The sequence below is a fragment of the Perognathus longimembris genome, chromosome 1 (genome assembly GCF_023159225.1).
Source record: "Perognathus longimembris pacificus isolate PPM17 chromosome 1, ASM2315922v1, whole genome shotgun sequence".
NCBI lineage: Eukaryota > Metazoa > Chordata > Mammalia > Rodentia > Heteromyidae > Perognathus > Perognathus longimembris.
This window is the reverse complement of record NC_063161.1, coordinates 49,362,064-49,381,037: the sequence shown is the minus strand read 5'-3', so window position 1 is coordinate 49,381,037 and position 18,974 is coordinate 49,362,064. Positions and strand designations below refer to the sequence as shown.

The 18,974-nt window shown below is 39.5% G+C and overlaps 1 protein-coding gene and 1 long non-coding RNA gene across 3 annotated transcripts in view; one reads left to right on the top strand and one right to left on the bottom strand.

The window, feature by feature from the left end:
- Positions 1-18,974, bottom strand: part of LOC125363898 (cyclic AMP-dependent transcription factor ATF-7) — a 99,869-nt gene that overhangs the window by 54,063 nt on the left and 26,832 nt on the right. For both annotated transcript variants that reach the window (XM_048363234.1, XM_048363243.1), the window contains exon 2: positions 15,034-15,102. In XM_048363234.1, the coding sequence (XP_048219191.1) occupies positions 15,034-15,081 (48 nt within the window). In that variant the 5' untranslated portion in view covers positions 15,082-15,102. The remainder of the gene's footprint in view (positions 1-15,033; positions 15,103-18,974) is intronic.
- Positions 11,329-11,756, top strand: LOC125364007. Its single transcript, XR_007213396.1, has 2 exons — positions 11,329-11,458; positions 11,677-11,756. It is a non-coding gene; the product is annotated as an uncharacterized LOC125364007 (long non-coding RNA).

The following is an 18,974-nucleotide window of genomic DNA, read 5'->3' as shown; positions in this document are numbered from 1 at the left end:
ACCTCGTGCTGAGAAACTTTCAGAATAATGGTTCTATCGTTCCTTCTCAATAGTTTTTCCCTTAATTCTAAGAAATACCTGAAACTTAAGTAAAACAACAAATGCTTAAAGTTATGAACATATATTATGAAAAAAAAGTGCATAAAGATTGCCACTTAAAAAAATGATACTCACTAAAGTGGCACATGTCTGTAGTACAATTTGCCCACTTTGGTATTATATTGCTAACTATATGTATATACAACTGAGATCTTAAAAACTATCAGGACACTTTTACACTTGGAAGACTTTCTTTTTTCTTGGTTAGTGAGTTTGACAACAGACACACACAAAAAGGAGGTAACTGAGGCCTAGAATTAACATTGTCATTGTTTATCTGATAATGTCTCAGGAGCTGAGTTTGTGGCTTTCGTCTACAGGTTGCTCCCTGAACCTTCTTCCCTTCCTCCCTTCCTTCTCCCTCCCTCCCTCCCTTCCTTCTTTCCTTCTTCCCTCCTTTCCTTCCTTCTCTTTTTGCTCCTTGAATCACCTTTTCCTTTCTTTCCTATTCTCTCCCCTCCCCCTCCCGTCTCTCCCTTTCTTTTGGATTCATGCATGCTAGACAAGCACTCTACCACTAAGCCACATTCCCAGCAGCCCTCTCTCTCTTTCTCTCTCTCTCTCTTTTTCTCTCTCTCTGGCAGTTGTAGAGATTTAACTCAGGGTCTGGGTGCTGTCCCTGAGCAAGTTTTGTTTTGCTTTTTTTTTTTTTTTTTGTCAGTCCTGGGGCTTGAACTCAGGGCCTGAGCACTGTCCCTGAGCTTCTTTTTGCTCAAGGCTAGCACTCTACCACTTGAGCCACAGTGCCACTTCTGGTTTTTTCTCTATATGTGGTGCTGAGGAATCAAATCCAGGGCTTCATGTATACAAGGCAAGTACTTTACCACTAGGCCACCAGCCCCTCCCTGAGCAATTTTTGCTCAAGGGCTACCACTCTACCAGTTTGAGCCACAGCACTACTTCTGGGCTCACTTTGAACCATGACTCGCAGATCTCAGCCTCCTGAGTAGCACCTTTTCTTTATAATTGGCTTTGCTGAGAACTTAAAGGAGAAGATGTGATAGTGGTAGAAACTAGTCAGCAAGAAAGATCCTTCATGGAATCACATGTCAAATATGTTGATGAGTACATCACTAAGCAGATCATACATCTCACTATATTGTTAACAGACTTCTAATCATGATCAATACTACAGCACCTAGAACAAAGTCCCACCATTACTCAGTACTACATAAAAGAAGATTCCCATATACCGCCTTTGCAATTCTGTAACTTAAAAGCTTAAAACAAAGCTAGATGGAAGGGAATATAAATATGGAAGTAATCCAGCCTGGAATTTACAGAGATAACACTAAATACTTGTTTGGGCCTGTTAGTAGAGTATCCTGAAGGCACAGTTTTTAGGTATCAGTTTTCTAGTTTGGTCTACATTTTTGGTTTGTCAAGGATTAGTTTTCTTTCCTGCTTTAAAACAATGTCTTTCTTGCAAAAATGGTGATGGTGGTTTACCTCAGGGGGAGTTGGGCACATCCTGTATTCCCTGGATAAAAAAACCAGAAACAAAAACATTGTAAATTAAGGTTGAGAGAGTTTCAGAAAAACCCATTCATTTAATAGAAATTCCTATCTTACTTCTGTACTGGCAGAGTTCAGCAAAAGCTTTAGCTCCCAGTGTTAGGCTAGCTGGGTGCTTAGATCATAAATAAACTATACTTGACTGACTGCATTTGGACCATTTAACAAAACCCCATTACTTACTTTTTTTTCTTCTGTGCCATATGTACTTATTGACATGTGTATGGTAAATGATAGGTAATAAATAATTCAGTATTAAGTGATCATAAGTCTTGAGCCTGATGGAGTGCTGATCTGGAGTCTTCACTATATTGGGTGTGTGTTGTAGCTCCATCACAAAATACTTTGTGGCCTTGTATCAGGTCCTTAACCTGTCTGAACCTAGTCTTCTCATCTGTAAAGTGAGATTAAATTATCCCTCAGAGGATGTTAAGACTAAATAAAATCATGTAAAGTACTTTCGCATAGAACACAGTAATAGTTCAGTTAACTATGGCTAGTGTTACTTCAGTTGCTATTATATGATACAGTTAAAACAATTTTCATTGAATTTTGTTCTCTTCAATTCTCCCTATCTCTTTGGATAATTTTTCTGCCACTGTATGAACTTATTTCCTTTAAACTATGTATAGATATGTATATAGGACCCATTGCTATACAGTAATTGATATTAATCCTGAATATCATATTCAAAGCCTTCCCTGGACAGATGTTGGTTTTACCACAGAATTAGGTTAATTTAACATGTGAAAAATTAGTACTGAGGCCAAGATCCTCATAAATATTCAAAACTACATGGTAAAGAGTCAGCTTGCAAGCCAGGTACTAAGGCATAATACACCTGTAGTCCTAGCAACACAGGAGATGGAGAGGAGGCTCTCTGGAGCCCAGGAGTTTGAGGCCTACCTGGGCAACCTACTGAGTCCCTATCTTGACAAAAACAGAAACCAGAAAATAAAGAAATAATGAAACATTAGTTATATGACATTTTAACAAAGACAAAAATATGAAGACAATAAAAAGACCAGTGGCAGTATTGGGGATGTAGCTCAGTAGTAGAGAGCATGATTAACCTAGATGAGGCCATGGATCAATTCCCAACACCAATGAGTGGTTACAGAAGAGAGTTCAGAAAAGGTTGACTGCAGAGAGCACAGAAATCTTCTTTTTTAAATTTTGCTTTATTGTTATTATAAAGGTGATGTACAGAGGGATTACAATTACATGAATCAGGTAATGAGTCCATTTCCTTTCATACAGTGTCTTCCCTTCCCTCACTGTATCCCAGTTCCTCCCTCCCATAGAGCCCAGGCGTCTTTAGGGTCAGTAAAACTATTCTGTATGAAAAAGTTTTTTTGTTGTCTTTACATTTTAAAATTAGCATACACTAGCTGTACAGGTAGTTTTGTTTTACTTTGTTTTGCAGTTTGAGGGTTTGAATTCAGGGCCTTGTGCTTGCTAGACAAGTACTCTACTACTTAAGCCATGCCCCCAGCTCTCTATATTACATTGTAATACATTAAATACATGTATAGTTGTAGATATAGATGCAGATACATGTATAGATGTAGACACATGTATAGATGTAGATACATGTATATCATCATACATTTGTCAAAATCCTTAGGCTGAGGCTAGAGGCATGTCTCAAATGGCAGAGTAACTACATAGCAAGCATGAGCCCTGAGTTCAAACTCTAGTACTACCAAAAAAAATTCACAGAGTATATAAAGAGTGATCTCTAAAGAAAACCATGGATATTGGTCAATAAAATTGTATCTATATCTTCTAATCATTTTTAAGGAGTGCAACACACATATGTAAGATGTTATAATAAGGAAATTGTGATACAGAGTGAAAGGACATACAATCACTCTATTCTCTCTCTTTTTTTTTTTACATCTACTACTGCTCTAAAAAATCTATTCATTTTTTAAAAGCACTGGTTAAAAATACCCATCAGGTACGAGGGCTGATAAAAGCTAAAACAAGTTATACAAGAGGAAGGCAAAAAACAAAAGAACTTAAACTGTGCAGCTTGATCTCAATCTGGAGGACAGTGACTAAAGACAACAAAAGAAGCCTGAGGAAATGGAGACGGGAATGACAACTCTCACAATTTATAGTGATCAGTGGTCAAACAAACTAAAACAAATTTATTTTCCTCTGAGAAAGAGAAGCCAAGAGGCATATAAGAGACACTGAGATTCTCAGAAGAAAAATTACTGTCATTAAGCCTCTGGTGTACTTACGATGTCACCCTGATGCCTCTCCATGTGGCTAAGGGATCAGAACTTGTCATTAGAACCAAGTCTGCAACCTGTGCTGGTGCCAATCTTTATGGTAAATTGAGCTATTTTTCAGGAAAATCAAGGCATAACTGCCAGTATCAAGAGAAGATCCCACTCTGGGGAGGAAGAAGGAGGTATTCCTTTTGCCACGGGATGATTCTCTCTAGAATAACATAAATGGTTCTTCGAGAGACCATGTCTTCGATGAGCAGAGCTGCCATTCTGACAGCCAATCTGCTGAATGCCGAGCAGAGCACTCAGCTTTCCACAATGACTCAAAGGACACAGCAAGGCTGCAGATTTATTCTGCTGACTTTCCCTGCAGAGCTACTCAAGTTTTTCAAAGGCAAAAAGGAAGAACTCTTTTATTCCAACTTAGGGAATTGAAAATTCTGCTTGCGACCTAAAGACAGAGCTATGTTTGCTCAAAATCTGGCATCATCCATGTGAACAAGATTTAAAAGCTGGAATGACGGCTGACAATTTTAGCATTTAAGCAGAAGTTGGTTCTGCACTTCAATCTGCCTACAGAATCGGCAGCCACACAGGGCACATGGTATGCCAGACTGGGAATGAGCTAATTTTACAAAATTCAATCTCATTCTTGCAGTAGTTTTACTTGACTGTTGCAAATAGCACAAAATCTTACCCAAGCACAATCTTAGGTAGCTCATTTCACTGCACAAAGAAATTTCAAAGTAAAAACACAAAGACACTGTTACAAAGAGATAAACCCTAATGCTTATATCTTTTCTCCATAATGCTTTTCTTTTTAGAGTCTTATCCTCAACAGGATAATTTTGTGAGAGAAATTAAAAAAAATCTCCCTACGATAAATGATTAATAGCATTTCTGTCACACAATTTGTACTTCTTCTCTTAAAGACATTTTGAAAGAGAAAAGCTTTCTACACATCCTAAGTCAACATTTCAGCCATGTGCTATATGATTTAAAGGACATTACAGTGCTGTGGTTAATATACTCAACTCTCAACAGGGAAAAGAAAGCTAAAGCTTGAGAGAAAAGATACTCAGTTTCTTGTTTAAAACATTTTGGTTATCCTTAGGTAAATAACAAAAAAAGAAACCATTAAATTTTAGTGATAGTGCATTCTATTTTACCTTTTTAAACGTGAACTATTGTACTGAGCAATACAAGGACTCTGGGATAGGAATTGAGTAAAGGGATTAGTATCAACAAAACAGATGTTTTTTCCCAAACAAAACACATAACTTATTTTTTTTTTGCAAAAACTAATGGAAAGAGGACAGAAATAAAGATGGTTCTTTTTATAAATAATATAGGCAAAACAACGTATGTCTTAAGTTTTTACAAACCACCAAGGGCCTGGAATTTAGCCAAATGTCTACTAACATTTGCAAATGTAGCTCCTGCAAAGGGGTGTATTATTTGGCTACAAAACCGTGATTAAGATAAAAATAAAAAAACAAAAAAACAAAAAATAAACTTGGATCTAACCAAACTTCAGCTGAAGGAGCTTTTCTGAAGGTATTATAAAGTCCAATTTAAAAGGGAACTGTGTGTTGTTCAAGTCACTGGCCTTTGGTTAAAAAGCTGAAGTATACCTAATTACTACCCTTCTTGAGCAGAATTGTTAGTGTTCTTTTTCTTCTCTTCAGAAAGGTCTTCCAGAGAATATATCTCACATTTTTTCATAGAGCACAATTTATCGGCGTTTCCTTTCCTTTCTAAATAGCCGGGAGGGAAGAAGAGCTCTGCAGTCACTGTGTGTGGTTAGTAATGGCTTTTACTTGTCATTGTACAAAGCCTGTTAAATATTTACAACACAGACAGCAATATCTAGTCCTAAACACCCAGTTGTGAGTTTGAATTTTTTTAGAAATAAATCTATGACAAGTTTTCCCTAGCAAAACACCAGAAGACTTTACTAACAGCTTCAAGAGACCGAGCGGGTCCAGAGGAGCAGTTACAGGCCATCTGGTGATTACTTATTATTATTTATACAGCACTATAGATGTACACACAGATGTGTTATGAATCCACATACAGAGAGGCCCTAACAAGGACCTTAGACAGAATGTAACTGCTGAGCAAGTCAATCTGCATTAAAGAAATACGCTAAACAGAGAGAAGGCTATTTGATAAAAGAATGAAGAAATCTATATAATGACAATATAAGAAAAAATCTGGCTGTTTTTGCAAGGGAAATGAAGGAAATGCTCTCAGACCCAGAAGACAATTTATAAACTCAGCAGTCTGTACAAGGACTAGGAAAGCCCCTCACCCAACCTGGAAAGGACTGAGCTATGAAATTCAGGATTTTATTTTTCTACCAGGAATACATTCAGAACAATTTCTGGACTACCATTTCAAATATATTAAGCTGTATCCAAAGAAAATAAGAGTGAATAACTGAAAAATTTCACCTTAATTTCCAGGGAATAGCCTAATAAGAATTATACAGGTTTTTTTTTGGGGGGGGGGGTGAACAGACTAAAGCAAAAGATATATGCTTGCTTATAGTTAATATACCATATGCTTAGTAACATCATAATAAATAGTTACATAAAAAACTAAAATAACCAACCGTATGTTCCTAAGGGTGATGTTAAGAGTAACAGATCTCAAGTTTAATTCCTCATACCTTTACATTAAAAAAAGTCTCAGTCCCAAATTCATCTACAAGCTGTAACACAGCGTTCTGCTTCCATGCAGGGTTATATAAAATGGCAGCATAGTCAGAATGGACTGGAAGTTATTGCAAAATCAACATACTACAAAAAATAAGGTTAGCTTTTGGCCTAATTGTGTGTAATGCAGTGTATTTTCAGCTGCCTAACTGCATGCGGCACTCTTACCAGATGGGAACTGAATGAATTATTGAATGAAATATGAATTATTTAATAAAAATTTGAATTTTTTTAAACCCTTGGCAGGGGGTGAGGAGAAAAGGCTTATTTGTTTGCTTGAAATTGCTTTCACCTGTCATGGCATGTAAACATGGAATATACCAGCACACATGGCATTTACCTACCAGAGCCATTTCTTCCCTTGTTATTTTCTAATTTGAGATATTCTCTTAACATAAAGAATTAGTAATCAGCACTCATTGTTCCTTGTTTTTCTTTTGTGCCCATGCCAGGTAATAGGGAACCTTGCCAAAGGGATGGAATGAAAGATCCACAGCCCCATAGTACTAGCCTGGCCCTTTTAATGGGAGGGCTAGGATAACAGGAATAATCTCTATAGATTTGTGTTATACAGGCAATAAAACATATACCTTTGCAGTGTGCCGGCATTTAACCAATCATAGGAGCTATTTGTTGCCTCGTATATTATAGAGCAATAGAGATTTAAGGGATAATGTTCATGGAGGCAGAGGATACAAAGCAATAAACAGCTTTGGAGGTTGGTTAAATGCCAAGTGAAGCCAGGACAACAGTACCATAAACATTATTCCTACTATGACAAGATAAGGAGGCACAAGAAGCGGCCCTGGATCCTACCACAACTACTATTACCAGAACTATGACATAGCTACTCTTGGCCTTTGAAACGAAACGCATGTCCTAGAGGTCTATGAATTAGTTGCATGTTTCATGTCTCAGAAAGACATGAAGAGAATCTCAACTTGTACCTAGATGTTCTCTGGGAGAAGTGAAGATCTGAGAGTAGATCCCTTTAGCCGCTCAGAATTACAGTGGACAGAGAAATAGTCAAAAGATTTTCCCTTAAGGGCTGGGGATATAGCCTAGTGGCAAGAGTGCCTGCCTCGGATACATGAGGCCCTAGGTTCGATTCCCCAGCACCACATATACAGAAAACGGCCAGAAGCGGCGCTGTGGCTCAAGTGGCAGAGTGCTAGCCTTGAGCGGGAAGAAGCCAGGGACAGTGCTCAGGCCCTGAGTCCAAGGCCCAGGACTGGCCAAAAAATAAAAAAATAAAAAATAAAAAAATAAAAAAAGATTTTCCCTTAAAAGAACAGAGTTGGCATAGGACAGTTAGGACAGAAACTCCTCCCAATGGCTAATAATGGAATGATACAAACCATCCCTTGGTAGTACCACCTCAAAGGAAATGTGTTCCTGTTCTTCAGGAAATACATCTTCTATGTAATAAGCTGATATGTCCAGTTTCTATTCAAAGACTTGATGATGGTATCTAGGAGGTCTATTTAAATCTGTATGATGAGTCCTACAAACCAGAGTCGTGCCTGAGAGGAAGGTACAGGAGTGTGGAATTTGTTGACTACTGATAATAAAAACTGAGGAAAATGCAACCAAAAGACAAAGTTATGTAAGCAAGAAATATCATTGGAAATTCAAGACTACTGGCAGAGACGTCTCTGCTGCTGGAACAGCTTCATAATCTGCCTGCAAGTAAAAGCTCTTAGAAGTATTAAAAAACTTACAAGACTAAACCACACATGGTGGGACATGCATGGTGGTACATGCCTATAGTCTTAGCAATGTGGGAGGCTGGTGCAGGAAAGCTGCTTGAGCCTAGGAGTTTGAAACCATCCTGAGGGTGGGTAAAAATCTAAAATAGAAAATTTACCAGATTTCCTAAATTCAACACCAAACTGTGTGTGTGTGTGTGTGTGTGTGTGTGTGTGTGTGTGTGTGTGTGTGTGTGTCTTGGGGGTTTTAACTCAGGGTTTAGAGTGCTGTCGCTGACTTTTATTTTATTTTTTTTTCTTTTTCTCAAGGCTAACATTTTACCACTTGTGCCAAACCTCCACTTCTGACTTTTTTTTTGCAAGTCCTGGGCCTTTTTGGGCCTGAGCACTGTCCCTGGTTTCTTTTTTTTGCTCAAGGCTAGCACTCTGCCACTTGAGCCACAGCACCACTTCTGGCCATTTTCTATATATGCGGTGCTGGGAAATCAAACCCAGGGCTTCATGTATACGACAAGCACTCTTGCCACTAGGCCATATTCCCAGCCTTCCATTTCTGAGTTTTATGGTGGTTAATTGGAGCTAGTAATCTCATGAACTTTGCTTTTCAGGCTGGCTTTGAACCATGATCTCCAGATCTCAGCCTCCTGAGTAGCTAGGATTACAGACATGAGCCACTAGGCCTGGTATGTTACAGTTTGTAAACAAATTTTAAAATAGACACTTTTTTTTTTTTTTTTTTTTTTTGCCAGTTCTGGGGCTTGGGACTCAGGGCCTGAGCACTGCCCCTGGCTTCTTTTTTGCTCAAGGCTAGCACTCTACCTCCTGAGCCATAGCACCACTTCCGGGTTTTTCTGTTTAATGTTGTGCTGAGGGATTGAACCCAGGGCTTCATGCATGTTAGGTCAGCACTCTACCACAAAGCCATATTCCCAGCCCAAAATAGACACTCCCCCCCCCGCCCCAGTGGTAGGGCTTGGGACTCAGGGCCTGAGCACTGTCCCTGACTTCTTTTTTGCTCAAGGCTAGCCATTTGAGCCACAATACCATTTCCAAAACAGACACTTAAAACAATTTTTTTTCTCTTCTTTCTGTATTGGGATTGAACCTAAAGCCTTGAGAAATTCTAGAAAAATGCTATTCCACAGAGCCACATTCCTAGCCCTTTAAAATTTTTTGAGATAGGGTATATGTTGCCCAGGCTGAGCTCAAACTTGTTATCCTCTTTCCTCAAACCCCAGAAAAACTACGATTACAGACATGTGCCACAGCCTCCAACCCAAATAGATGCTATCTTATAAACATTTCAAAAGCCCATACAACTTGATTCAGAAGTACTCTGCCAACAGGGTATCTGGGGTGTTGTTGCCTTAACAACACTAACCCGTTCTCAGGAGGCAGCTCTATTAAAGACTCCTACTACCCTATTCCTTAGAGAAGTTTTAGCAGGAATATTGCTTTCCCCAAGTTCCTCTTCATGAGAGTGGTAAGGCCTCAAGAGAAACAAAAGTCTCAATCAAGAATAGGAGTAAAAGGGCTAAAATACTCCATCACCTGTTTTTACAGATAAGAATGCAGGCAACACAACCTTCAGCAGTTATCTTTTTTTTTTTTAAGTACATGCAGCATATTTAGAACTCAGCTGTGTCACATCAGACTTACTGTTGGGAAGTGGATCATGAACAGAATCCAAAAATAACAGCCATTAAAGACCTAGCAACCAAAACATGTTTATGTATCCATTGAAAGCTTGGCGGTTTTGATTATATAGTAGAGGGCATAATCCACTAGTCTATTTTAGGTAAATTTTCCTTTCACCTTCCCTTAATATTAAACTGTAGGGTGATTTCTGAGTTTAGGGGTAGATAGGGTAAAGTCTGTGCAGGGAACAGATACAAAAATGATGCAAGATTCTTATAGTTTTGTTTGATTGCTTTTTAAGAACTACACTCCTGCTTTCATTCTTTCTCTACCTGGTGAAAGCCCTGCCTTTTCTTTTCTCTTTTTTTCCTTCTCCCTTTCTTTCTCCCCCTCTTTTTCCCTTCTTCCCCCCCTTTCCCTTCCTCCCTCCCTCCTTTCCTTCCTTCCTTCTTCTCTTGTGCTATATAGCTGAGAATGTTTTGTTTTTTTTTTTTTGCCAGTCCTGGGCCTTGGACTCAGGGCCTGAGCACTGTCCCTGGCTTCTTTTTGCTCAAGGCTAGTACTCTGCCACTTGAGTCACAGTGCCACTTCTGGCCATTTTCTGTAAATGTGGTGCTGGGGAATCGAATCTAGGGCTTCAAGTATACGAGGCAAGCGCTCTTGCCTCTAGGCCATATCCCCAGCCCTGAGACTGGTTTTGAACTCACAGTTCTCCTGCTTCAACTAGCTGAGTGCTAGGATTATAGTCCTCCACCACTATATCCAACCAAACTACTGCTTTCTAAGACTTCCCTAGTAGGAGGTTTTAAACGATGCCTTCCAAAAATTATCATAGTCTTTATTATCCCTCCTGGGAATTACATAGCCTCTTTAATATTCTATTTTCTGGAAGAAAAAAAATACAAATAGGTTACAAAAAACTTGAATACCTCGGGGCTGGGGATATGGCCTAGTGGCAAGAGTGCTTGCCTCCTATACATGAGGCCCTGGGTTCAATTCCCCAGCACCACATATACAGAAAATGGCCAGAAGTGGCGCTGTGGCTCAAGTGGCAGAGTGCTAGCCTTGAGCAAAAAGAAGCCAGGGACAGTGCTCAGGCCCTGAGTCCAAGCCCCAGGACTGGCCAAAAAAAAAAAAAAAAACTTGAATACCTCAAGGTGATTTCAGAATGATCCTATTCTCAAGGGATATAAGAAAGTTGGATGACAATTCAAGCGCAGTTAACTTTACCAAATTTATCTTCTCCACCAGATTTTCATTACTTCATATAAAGCAGTCACAGTACATCTTGTAGAATTCCATTCTAGAGTTACTTGTTACCAGATATTGGAAGAAATTTGGAAGGAAACTAAATATAACTTCAGAACAATAATCTTACCTGATCACAGTTCAGGCATGCAAAAAAGGTAAAGGAATGAAGCATGTTGTACCTTTCTAATCTTCTTCTATGGAATGAGTAACTTGAGTTCAAAAGAAGGTAGCAAGTTTCCCAAGTTCCAAGTTTCACACTTACTTCCCCACTGTAGTGAAAGAAGTTTTCAGGGGGCTGGGGATATGGCCTAGTGGCAAGAGAGCTTGCCTCGTATACATGAGGCCCTGGGTTTGATTCCCCAGCACCACATATACAGAAAACGGCCAGAAGTGGCGCTGTGGCTCAAGTGGCAGAGTGCTAGCCTTGAGCAAAAAGGAAGCCAGGGACAGTGCTCAGGCCCTGAGTCCAAGGCCCAGGACTGGCCAAAAAAAAAAAAAAAGAAGTTTTCAGAACCTATGCCAGAAGTTATAATAAATCCTAACAGCCAAAAGCTAACACACAGTTCAGAAATGAGAGAGGGGAAAAAAGCAGAGGAAGGGGGCTGGGAATGTGGCTTAGTGGTAGAGTGCTTGTCTAGTATGCATGAAGCCCTGGATTCGATTCTTCAGTACAACATAAAGAGAAAAAGACGAACGTGGCACTATGGCTCAAGTGGTACAGTGCTAGCCTTGAGCAAAAGAAGCTCAGGGACAGCACCCTGGGCCTGAGTTCAAGGCCCAAGACTGGCAAAAAAAAAAAAAAAAAAAAAAAAAAGGAGAGAAAGGAAAAGGCTTATTCTAAACAAAACCCAACAATACAGGTAAGAAACAAGACAAAAAGTCCCTACAGGCTGGGAATATGGCCTAGAGGCAAGAGCGCTTGCCTCCTACACATGAAGCTCTTGGTTCGATTCCCCAGCACCACATATATGGAAAACGGCCAGAAGGGGCGCTGTGGCTCAGGTGGCAGAGTGCTAGCCTTGAGCAGGAAGAAGCCAGGGACAGTGCTCAGGCCCTGAGTCCAAGGCCCAGGACTGGCCAAAAAAAAAAAAGAGAAAGTCCCTACAGTAATTAATAGATAGATAAATAAGTTTAAAACTTAAATTTTAAAACATTTTAAAAAGGGTTCAAGACTTTCTATTTATATGGTTCTTCCTTAGAGAACTTAAAAAAGGATCTCTCTCTCTCTCTCTCTCTCTCTTTGCTGATCCTGTGGCTTGAACTCAGGTCCTGGGCACTGTCCCTGAGCTTCTTTGTGCTCAAGGCTTCACTCTACCACTTACTGAGCCACAGTACCACTTTTGGCTTTTTCTGAGTAGTTTACTGGAGATAAGAGTCTCAAGGACTTTCCTGCCCAGGCTGGCTTTGAATCACAACCCTCAGAAACTCAGCCTCCTGAGTAGCTAGGATTACAGGTATAAGCCACCAGTGCTTGGCCTCCCACCCACTTTTGATCATCATTTTTATTCACCTTTGACAATCAACCATTTAAGTGATACCTCCAGCCCAGCTCTTCTCCTGCTTAAATGGAAAGAAGAGTCTCACAGACTTTTCTGCCCAAGCAGAATTAGATTTTAGCCTTCAAGTAACTAGGATTACCAAACCTAGTTTACATATATATTTTGTGTAAGTGTGTGTACCAGTCCTGGGGTTTCAACTCAGACTCTGGGTACTGTCCCTGAGTTTTTGTGCTCAAGGCTATCACTCTACCACTCGAGCTACAACTCCACTTCCAGCTTTTTTTTTTTGGCCAGTCCTGGGCCTTGGACTCAGGGCCTGAGCACTGTCCCTGGCTTCCTTTTTGCTCAAGGCTAGCACTCTGCCACTTGAGCCACGGCGCCACTTCTGGCCGTTTTCTGTATATGTGGTGCTAGGGAATCGAACCCAGGGCCTCATGTATACGAGGCAAGCTCTCTCACCACTAGGCCATATCCCCAGCCCCCCACTTCCAGCTTTTTGGTGGTTTATTGGAGATAAGAGTCCCACAGACTTTCCTGTCTGGTTGGTTTTAAATGGTAATCCTCAAATCTCAGCTTCCTAAGTAGCTAGGATTACAGGCCCGAGTCACTAGTGCGCAGCTATATATGTATTGTAATAAAGCAATAGTTTGTGCCTGTCAATCCAACTGTGTGGGAGGCTGAGATTGGAAGAATAGCAGTTCCACGCCAGACTGTACAAAAAAGTTTGTAAGATTCCATCTCAACAGAAAAAAGCCAGGTGTGGTGGTATCCACCTGTCACCCCAGCTACAGTAGGAAGCATAAATAGGAGGATCTCATTCTTTACTTCAAAAATAACTAGAGTGAAAAGGGCAAGAGGTATGGGTCAAGCAGTGTATCTAGTACAAAGCCCTGAGTTCAAACATTAGTACAAAAAAAAGGTAAAATGTATCTGATTTTCCTACACACACACACACACACACACACACACACACACACACACACCCCATATGGAGAAAAAAAGCAATCAATAATAAAATTGAGGATAAATATACCCTCTAATGCTCAATATTGCAGAATACAATAGCTTTGTATTTTATCTGAAAATTTCAATTATTTTATTGAAACTTACAATTACCTTCTATCCATACCATGGCACCTTAACTATCTCTCCAATTTCAATTCTTAAAAATCGCTAGACTTTAGCTCTTCTTTTTGTCTAAGTATTTACAGTGTTTAATAGAAGCAGTCTGCAATCTCACATACCACCAGTAAGTGTCACTGGACAGTCACATGACATATTCCTAGCCGATGATCAGTCATCCAAAATGAATTACTGAAGGCAGATAAATTAAAAAAAAATTTTTTTAATCCTCTGTAGAATATCTCAATAGGAAAGGGTTCAGGAGTTCTAACTTACTTTGTGGAAAAAAGACAATTTCAACAAAATTATTTTATTAAAAAGCATGCAATGAGAAGCCAGCTATTGGTGGCTCATGCTTGTAATCCTGGCTACTCAGGAGGCTGAGATCTGAGGGTTGTGATTTGAAGTCAGCCTGCGCAGGAAAGTCCATGAGACTCTTATCTCCAATTAACTACCAAAAAGCTGGAACTGGAGTTGTGGCTCAAGTGGTAGTGCTAGCCTGGAGCAAAAATCGCTCAGGGACAGTGCCCAGATCCTGAGTTCAAGCTCCAAGAATGGTGCTTGAGTGTATGAGCACACACACGCACACAAACACGCAAACACACACACACACACACACACACAGCATGAACCAGACAAAATGCACACATAATGCGAACAACTGTGTGTCAGTTAATAGAAGGTAATACATTTCATGCCATCGGTCAGGGAAAGTATCTATAAAACGTGATGAAATCTCATGTTCCATGCTGAATTTATCTTTCCTAGCAGCTTGTTTTAGCTGTTTAAACTGATTCTCTGAATCAACAGTAAATAAATAAATAACTGCAAACATTCTGAAACTGGGGCTTACAATGAATGGGTATATTCTTAGTTGCTTCTCCAAAAACATTAAGCAGACTTTTATATCCATGAAGGTTGAGAATATATTTCTAAACTTGCTTTGTATTTAGATGGATAGCTGCAGAAAGGAGGAGAGAGCAACATGTATTCTTTAACTCTGTGTGTTGGAAAACAAACACCAGTAGCATAACAATATGGAAGAGAGCAAGGCAGATTTCATTACGGTAGAGTGCCTACACTTCCTCATAACTTGGATTTACACACTGCAAATCCTCTGATCTGATTACCTCCAGTGATCACGTAAAATACCGGCTTTAAACTCTTTGCCTTAGTGATAAAACAGCCACTTTGATTCACAACGAGACATTCACAATAAAGTATATTGTAAACGTACCTGTCCACAGCCTGGGGCATTGCACACAAACGGTCTGTCGTCTCCCATATTTCATATAGCAGAGCGGAGCTGAAGAGGGGGGAGGTAGGGGAAAAGTTATGTTAAATACGCTGGAGCAAAAAAAAAAAAACAACAAAAAAACAACAAACGTGCTTCAAAAATATCAAGCCCAGAAACAGGTGTTTCAAGAATGCCATCTATCAAAGCTGTAAACACAGGCTACTTTGGGGAGACCCATTAGACAGGTGGCATATGACCTACTGTGTCACAATTGAAACTTTTAATTAGAAAGACTTAAGACTTAAAATAGTCAACGACTTTCAACTCTTTGCTAGATTTTTTCCCTTCCTGCTACCAGTATATAACACACTTCTCCAGTCTGCTGAATTACAACCAGTGCAGTTCCCTATGTCAATAAATCCACAGAACGCTCGATGTGGAAGCCATATTTCTGAACTAGAGAAGACCAAAATTTGTCATTTAATTAATTAAGGGATTATAGGAGGGGTGCTCCATTTTACAGGGCCATAATCTGGCTCCCTGGTGTATAAACTACGAGACTGTTGGCAAGGGTCGTTTATCCCAGATTATTGCCAAAGAAAACAAAGCACCCATCCTACTGGGCTACAAGGCAAATGATTTTCATTAATAAAAAAATAAAAACCTTCTCTTCCCACTGGGAGCCTCCTCTGCACACCCCCGCCCCAATTGTCTGTGGCAAATGGAGAAATATCGGTACCCTTCCCCCCCTCTGATTCTATTTATGGCTAGGTTTTTAAAAGCAGCAATAAAACAAATGTCGACTCTTTGGGGGTTTACTGGGTGAATATGTTCCGGCTGTTTGTGCTGCTCTCAGCCGGCCGGAGTTCTTGGGCTGTTCTGTGCAGCCAACAGATGTGTGCTGCTGCAGGGGATGAAAGAAATGGCACTTGAAGGCATCACCATCTAGCCCCTTGATTTCTCTGAAGAATTCAACAGCATTTATACCATTTTTGTTTTGTTTTGTTTTAATTACTGAAGCTAAACTCTTGCAATGCTGATCACAATTCTTGGTCAAAAACAATTCCAATTTGAACATTCTGGAAAAATGTCTCCTATTTCAATTAGAAATAGAACGTGATTAAGGATTAGAAATGCAAATTATAGGAAAAAGTATTCCTAAACAATGAACAGTACTTTGAAAAGGCAGAAGAGAAAAATGGGGGTAGGGAGAAAAAATAGTCTTAAAGAAGAAATGCCTAAAGGACATTTAGAAATATTCTTCAAAAGAAAAAAGGAGAAAAGCACGCAAAAAGTGACCAAGGGGAGGATATGATCAATTCAGACAAGGGAAGATGAGAGGAACAATCATTTGAAAATGTCTGGAAATGACTCCAGAACTATAACCAAATTTCAAATTTTATCTTGGAGATAAACTGAAATGTCAGGTCAATCTCAGTCAGGTCGACGTAAAATAAAATGTTAACACCCTAGAATGAATCTGGCTACCAGAATACCTGCTTAAAAAGAGTAGCGAGGTGACATCTCTCCTACTCTCCTAGGACTCACTCTGGAGTTAGAAACCAATATTTCTGGTTGTCTAATCAGTAATTCCACAACTAATCGGTGTTTAAAATTGTGGGGTACCCTATAAAATGCAAGGGGCTTTGTGGTCATCTTTCAATGTGATAGGAACACGGTCTAACTATGAAGAAAACTAATGCTACAGCATTGCTGTAATGGAAGAGACCCGGTATGTACATACATGTCCACAGATTTATATCACATTTAGCCAGGATAAATTGCTTCAATAAATTCTGTTCCTAGGAGAGGCCAGCTCAAGCTGATGATTGGGTACTAGGAAATGAGAGCTTCATTCTTCCTCACACAGCCCCAGGACAAGGAGGTTTTCTGGTTTGCTTGCTTATTTGTTTTAAATACACAACGTGTTAGTGCTTTTTGGAAGCACAGCATAGGGCAAAAAATAAATACGAGTAAATAAAAGCACATAAATATAAAGACCAAGGCCATTATGGCTGAAAACTCAGATCATCTTTGCAAGGCAATTCATCTCTGGAAAAATTCCTAACTGCTATGCTAGAGATTATTTCACTTCCTAATCCAAAACTTTTATTTCCTAACGTAATCACAAACTGAGAATTTTTTTTTCCAAAAAGATTCTTAGACATATTTTGAACCAAGAAGTAAACGTGCAAGGGCTAGAAGTACACACTGTGTAAGAACCAGGCAGAATTCCTATCTTTTATCTTGGTTCTACTATTTGAGGTTAAATTTTCTCATTTTTCTACTCATTTAGAGAAAGGAAAAGGTCCTGGCTGAAGAAAGAGGGAAGGGGAGGAAGGTGTCAGCACTAGCATAGGGAGTAATTAAAGACATTCTGGAACCGCTTCCTTTAACCACAAATTCAAATATTAATGTGTCTGCACAATCACATCACAATACATGGCTTTCAAATTTTATTTAATGGAATCCTTACTAGAAATCTGAGATGATAAGTCATGTCTTTCTAAAGGAAAAAAAATAAAATTTTGGGAGAAAAAGCATCAAAATCTAATAGCAGTAAGCATTTTCACTGCTCGTGTTTAACTGACAGCCCACTAATTAGGATTTCCTGCTTCCTTCCCAATTTGCTGGCCTTTGTTCCACCATTTTCACCAAAGGGGATCACAATGGGAGGAAGAAGGCTTTCTTTCTTCAGTGCTACAGTTATTCTTAAATTATTTCCTCATTCGCTTGTCCCTTGTCATTTCTACCATTCAAAGAAAATTTTAAAATATAACCATAAAAATGATGTCTCCTATTAAAATAAAATTCCAGTTAATATTTTTTCCTTTAAATTTTTTCCTCCATTCTGTCTACTGCATCAATTGCTATAAAGAATGCTGTTGGATATTTCTGATACTCCAATTTTTAATTATCAGGGAGGCCAAACTGATGCTTTCTCTAAAACAAAAAGCAACACATTTCTGTACTATAAACGGCTGAGACAAAAGGTGAAAACTTAAATAAGCACACTGCCACACACTAGAATGTAACTCCTATCTCATTTGTAACTCTACTTGACAAGGAGATCATCTGTGCATGGCACCTGCAGTGTGTCATCTTCCTGATCTATTCTTCAGGGTAAAACACAAGCATTTTATAGAATTCATACATGACAGCAGAGAGATACACACACTAAGAGGCATTGCCAAGGGTGAGTAAAATGCTCTCAAGCCAGAATCCTAGAAAGGAAAAACAAAGATGTATTAAAAAGCTGTCCCAGCCAGGTGCCAGTGGCTCACATTTGTAATGTTAGGTACTCAGGAGACTGAGATCTGAGGATTTCAGTTCAAAGCTAGACCAAAGCAGGAAAGTCCTAAGACTCTTACCTGCAATTAACCACCAAAAAGTCAGAAAGTATAGCTGTGGCTCAAGTGATTGAGCGCTAGTCTTGATGGGAAAAGATCAGGGACAGTGCTCAGACCCTGAGTTCAAGCCTTAATACGGGCATAAAACAACAGCCATAAAACTAACAAAAATGCTATTCTCTGAGACATGCTAAAAAAAAAAAAAAAAAAAAAAAAAAGAGGCTGTCCTATAGGCAAAAGTGTGCAGAGGATCCAAAATACATAAATGATAAAAATTAGGATTTAGGCTGGGGATATGGCCTAGTGGCAAGAGCGCTTGCCTCGTATACTTGAAGCCCTGGGTTCGATTCCCCAGTACCACATATACAGAAAATGGCCAGAAGTGGCGCTGTGGCTCAAGTGGCAGAGTGCTAGCCTTGAGCAAAAAGAAGCCAGGGACAGTGCTCAGGCCCTGAGTTCCAAGGCCCAGGACTGGCAAAAAAAATTAGGATTTATCCCAAACAGAAAATTACCTGAACCCTAGGAAGAGAAGAAAATTCAAGGTTTAGAAAATATTTTTTATTTTATTTTATTTATGTGGCACTGAGGAAT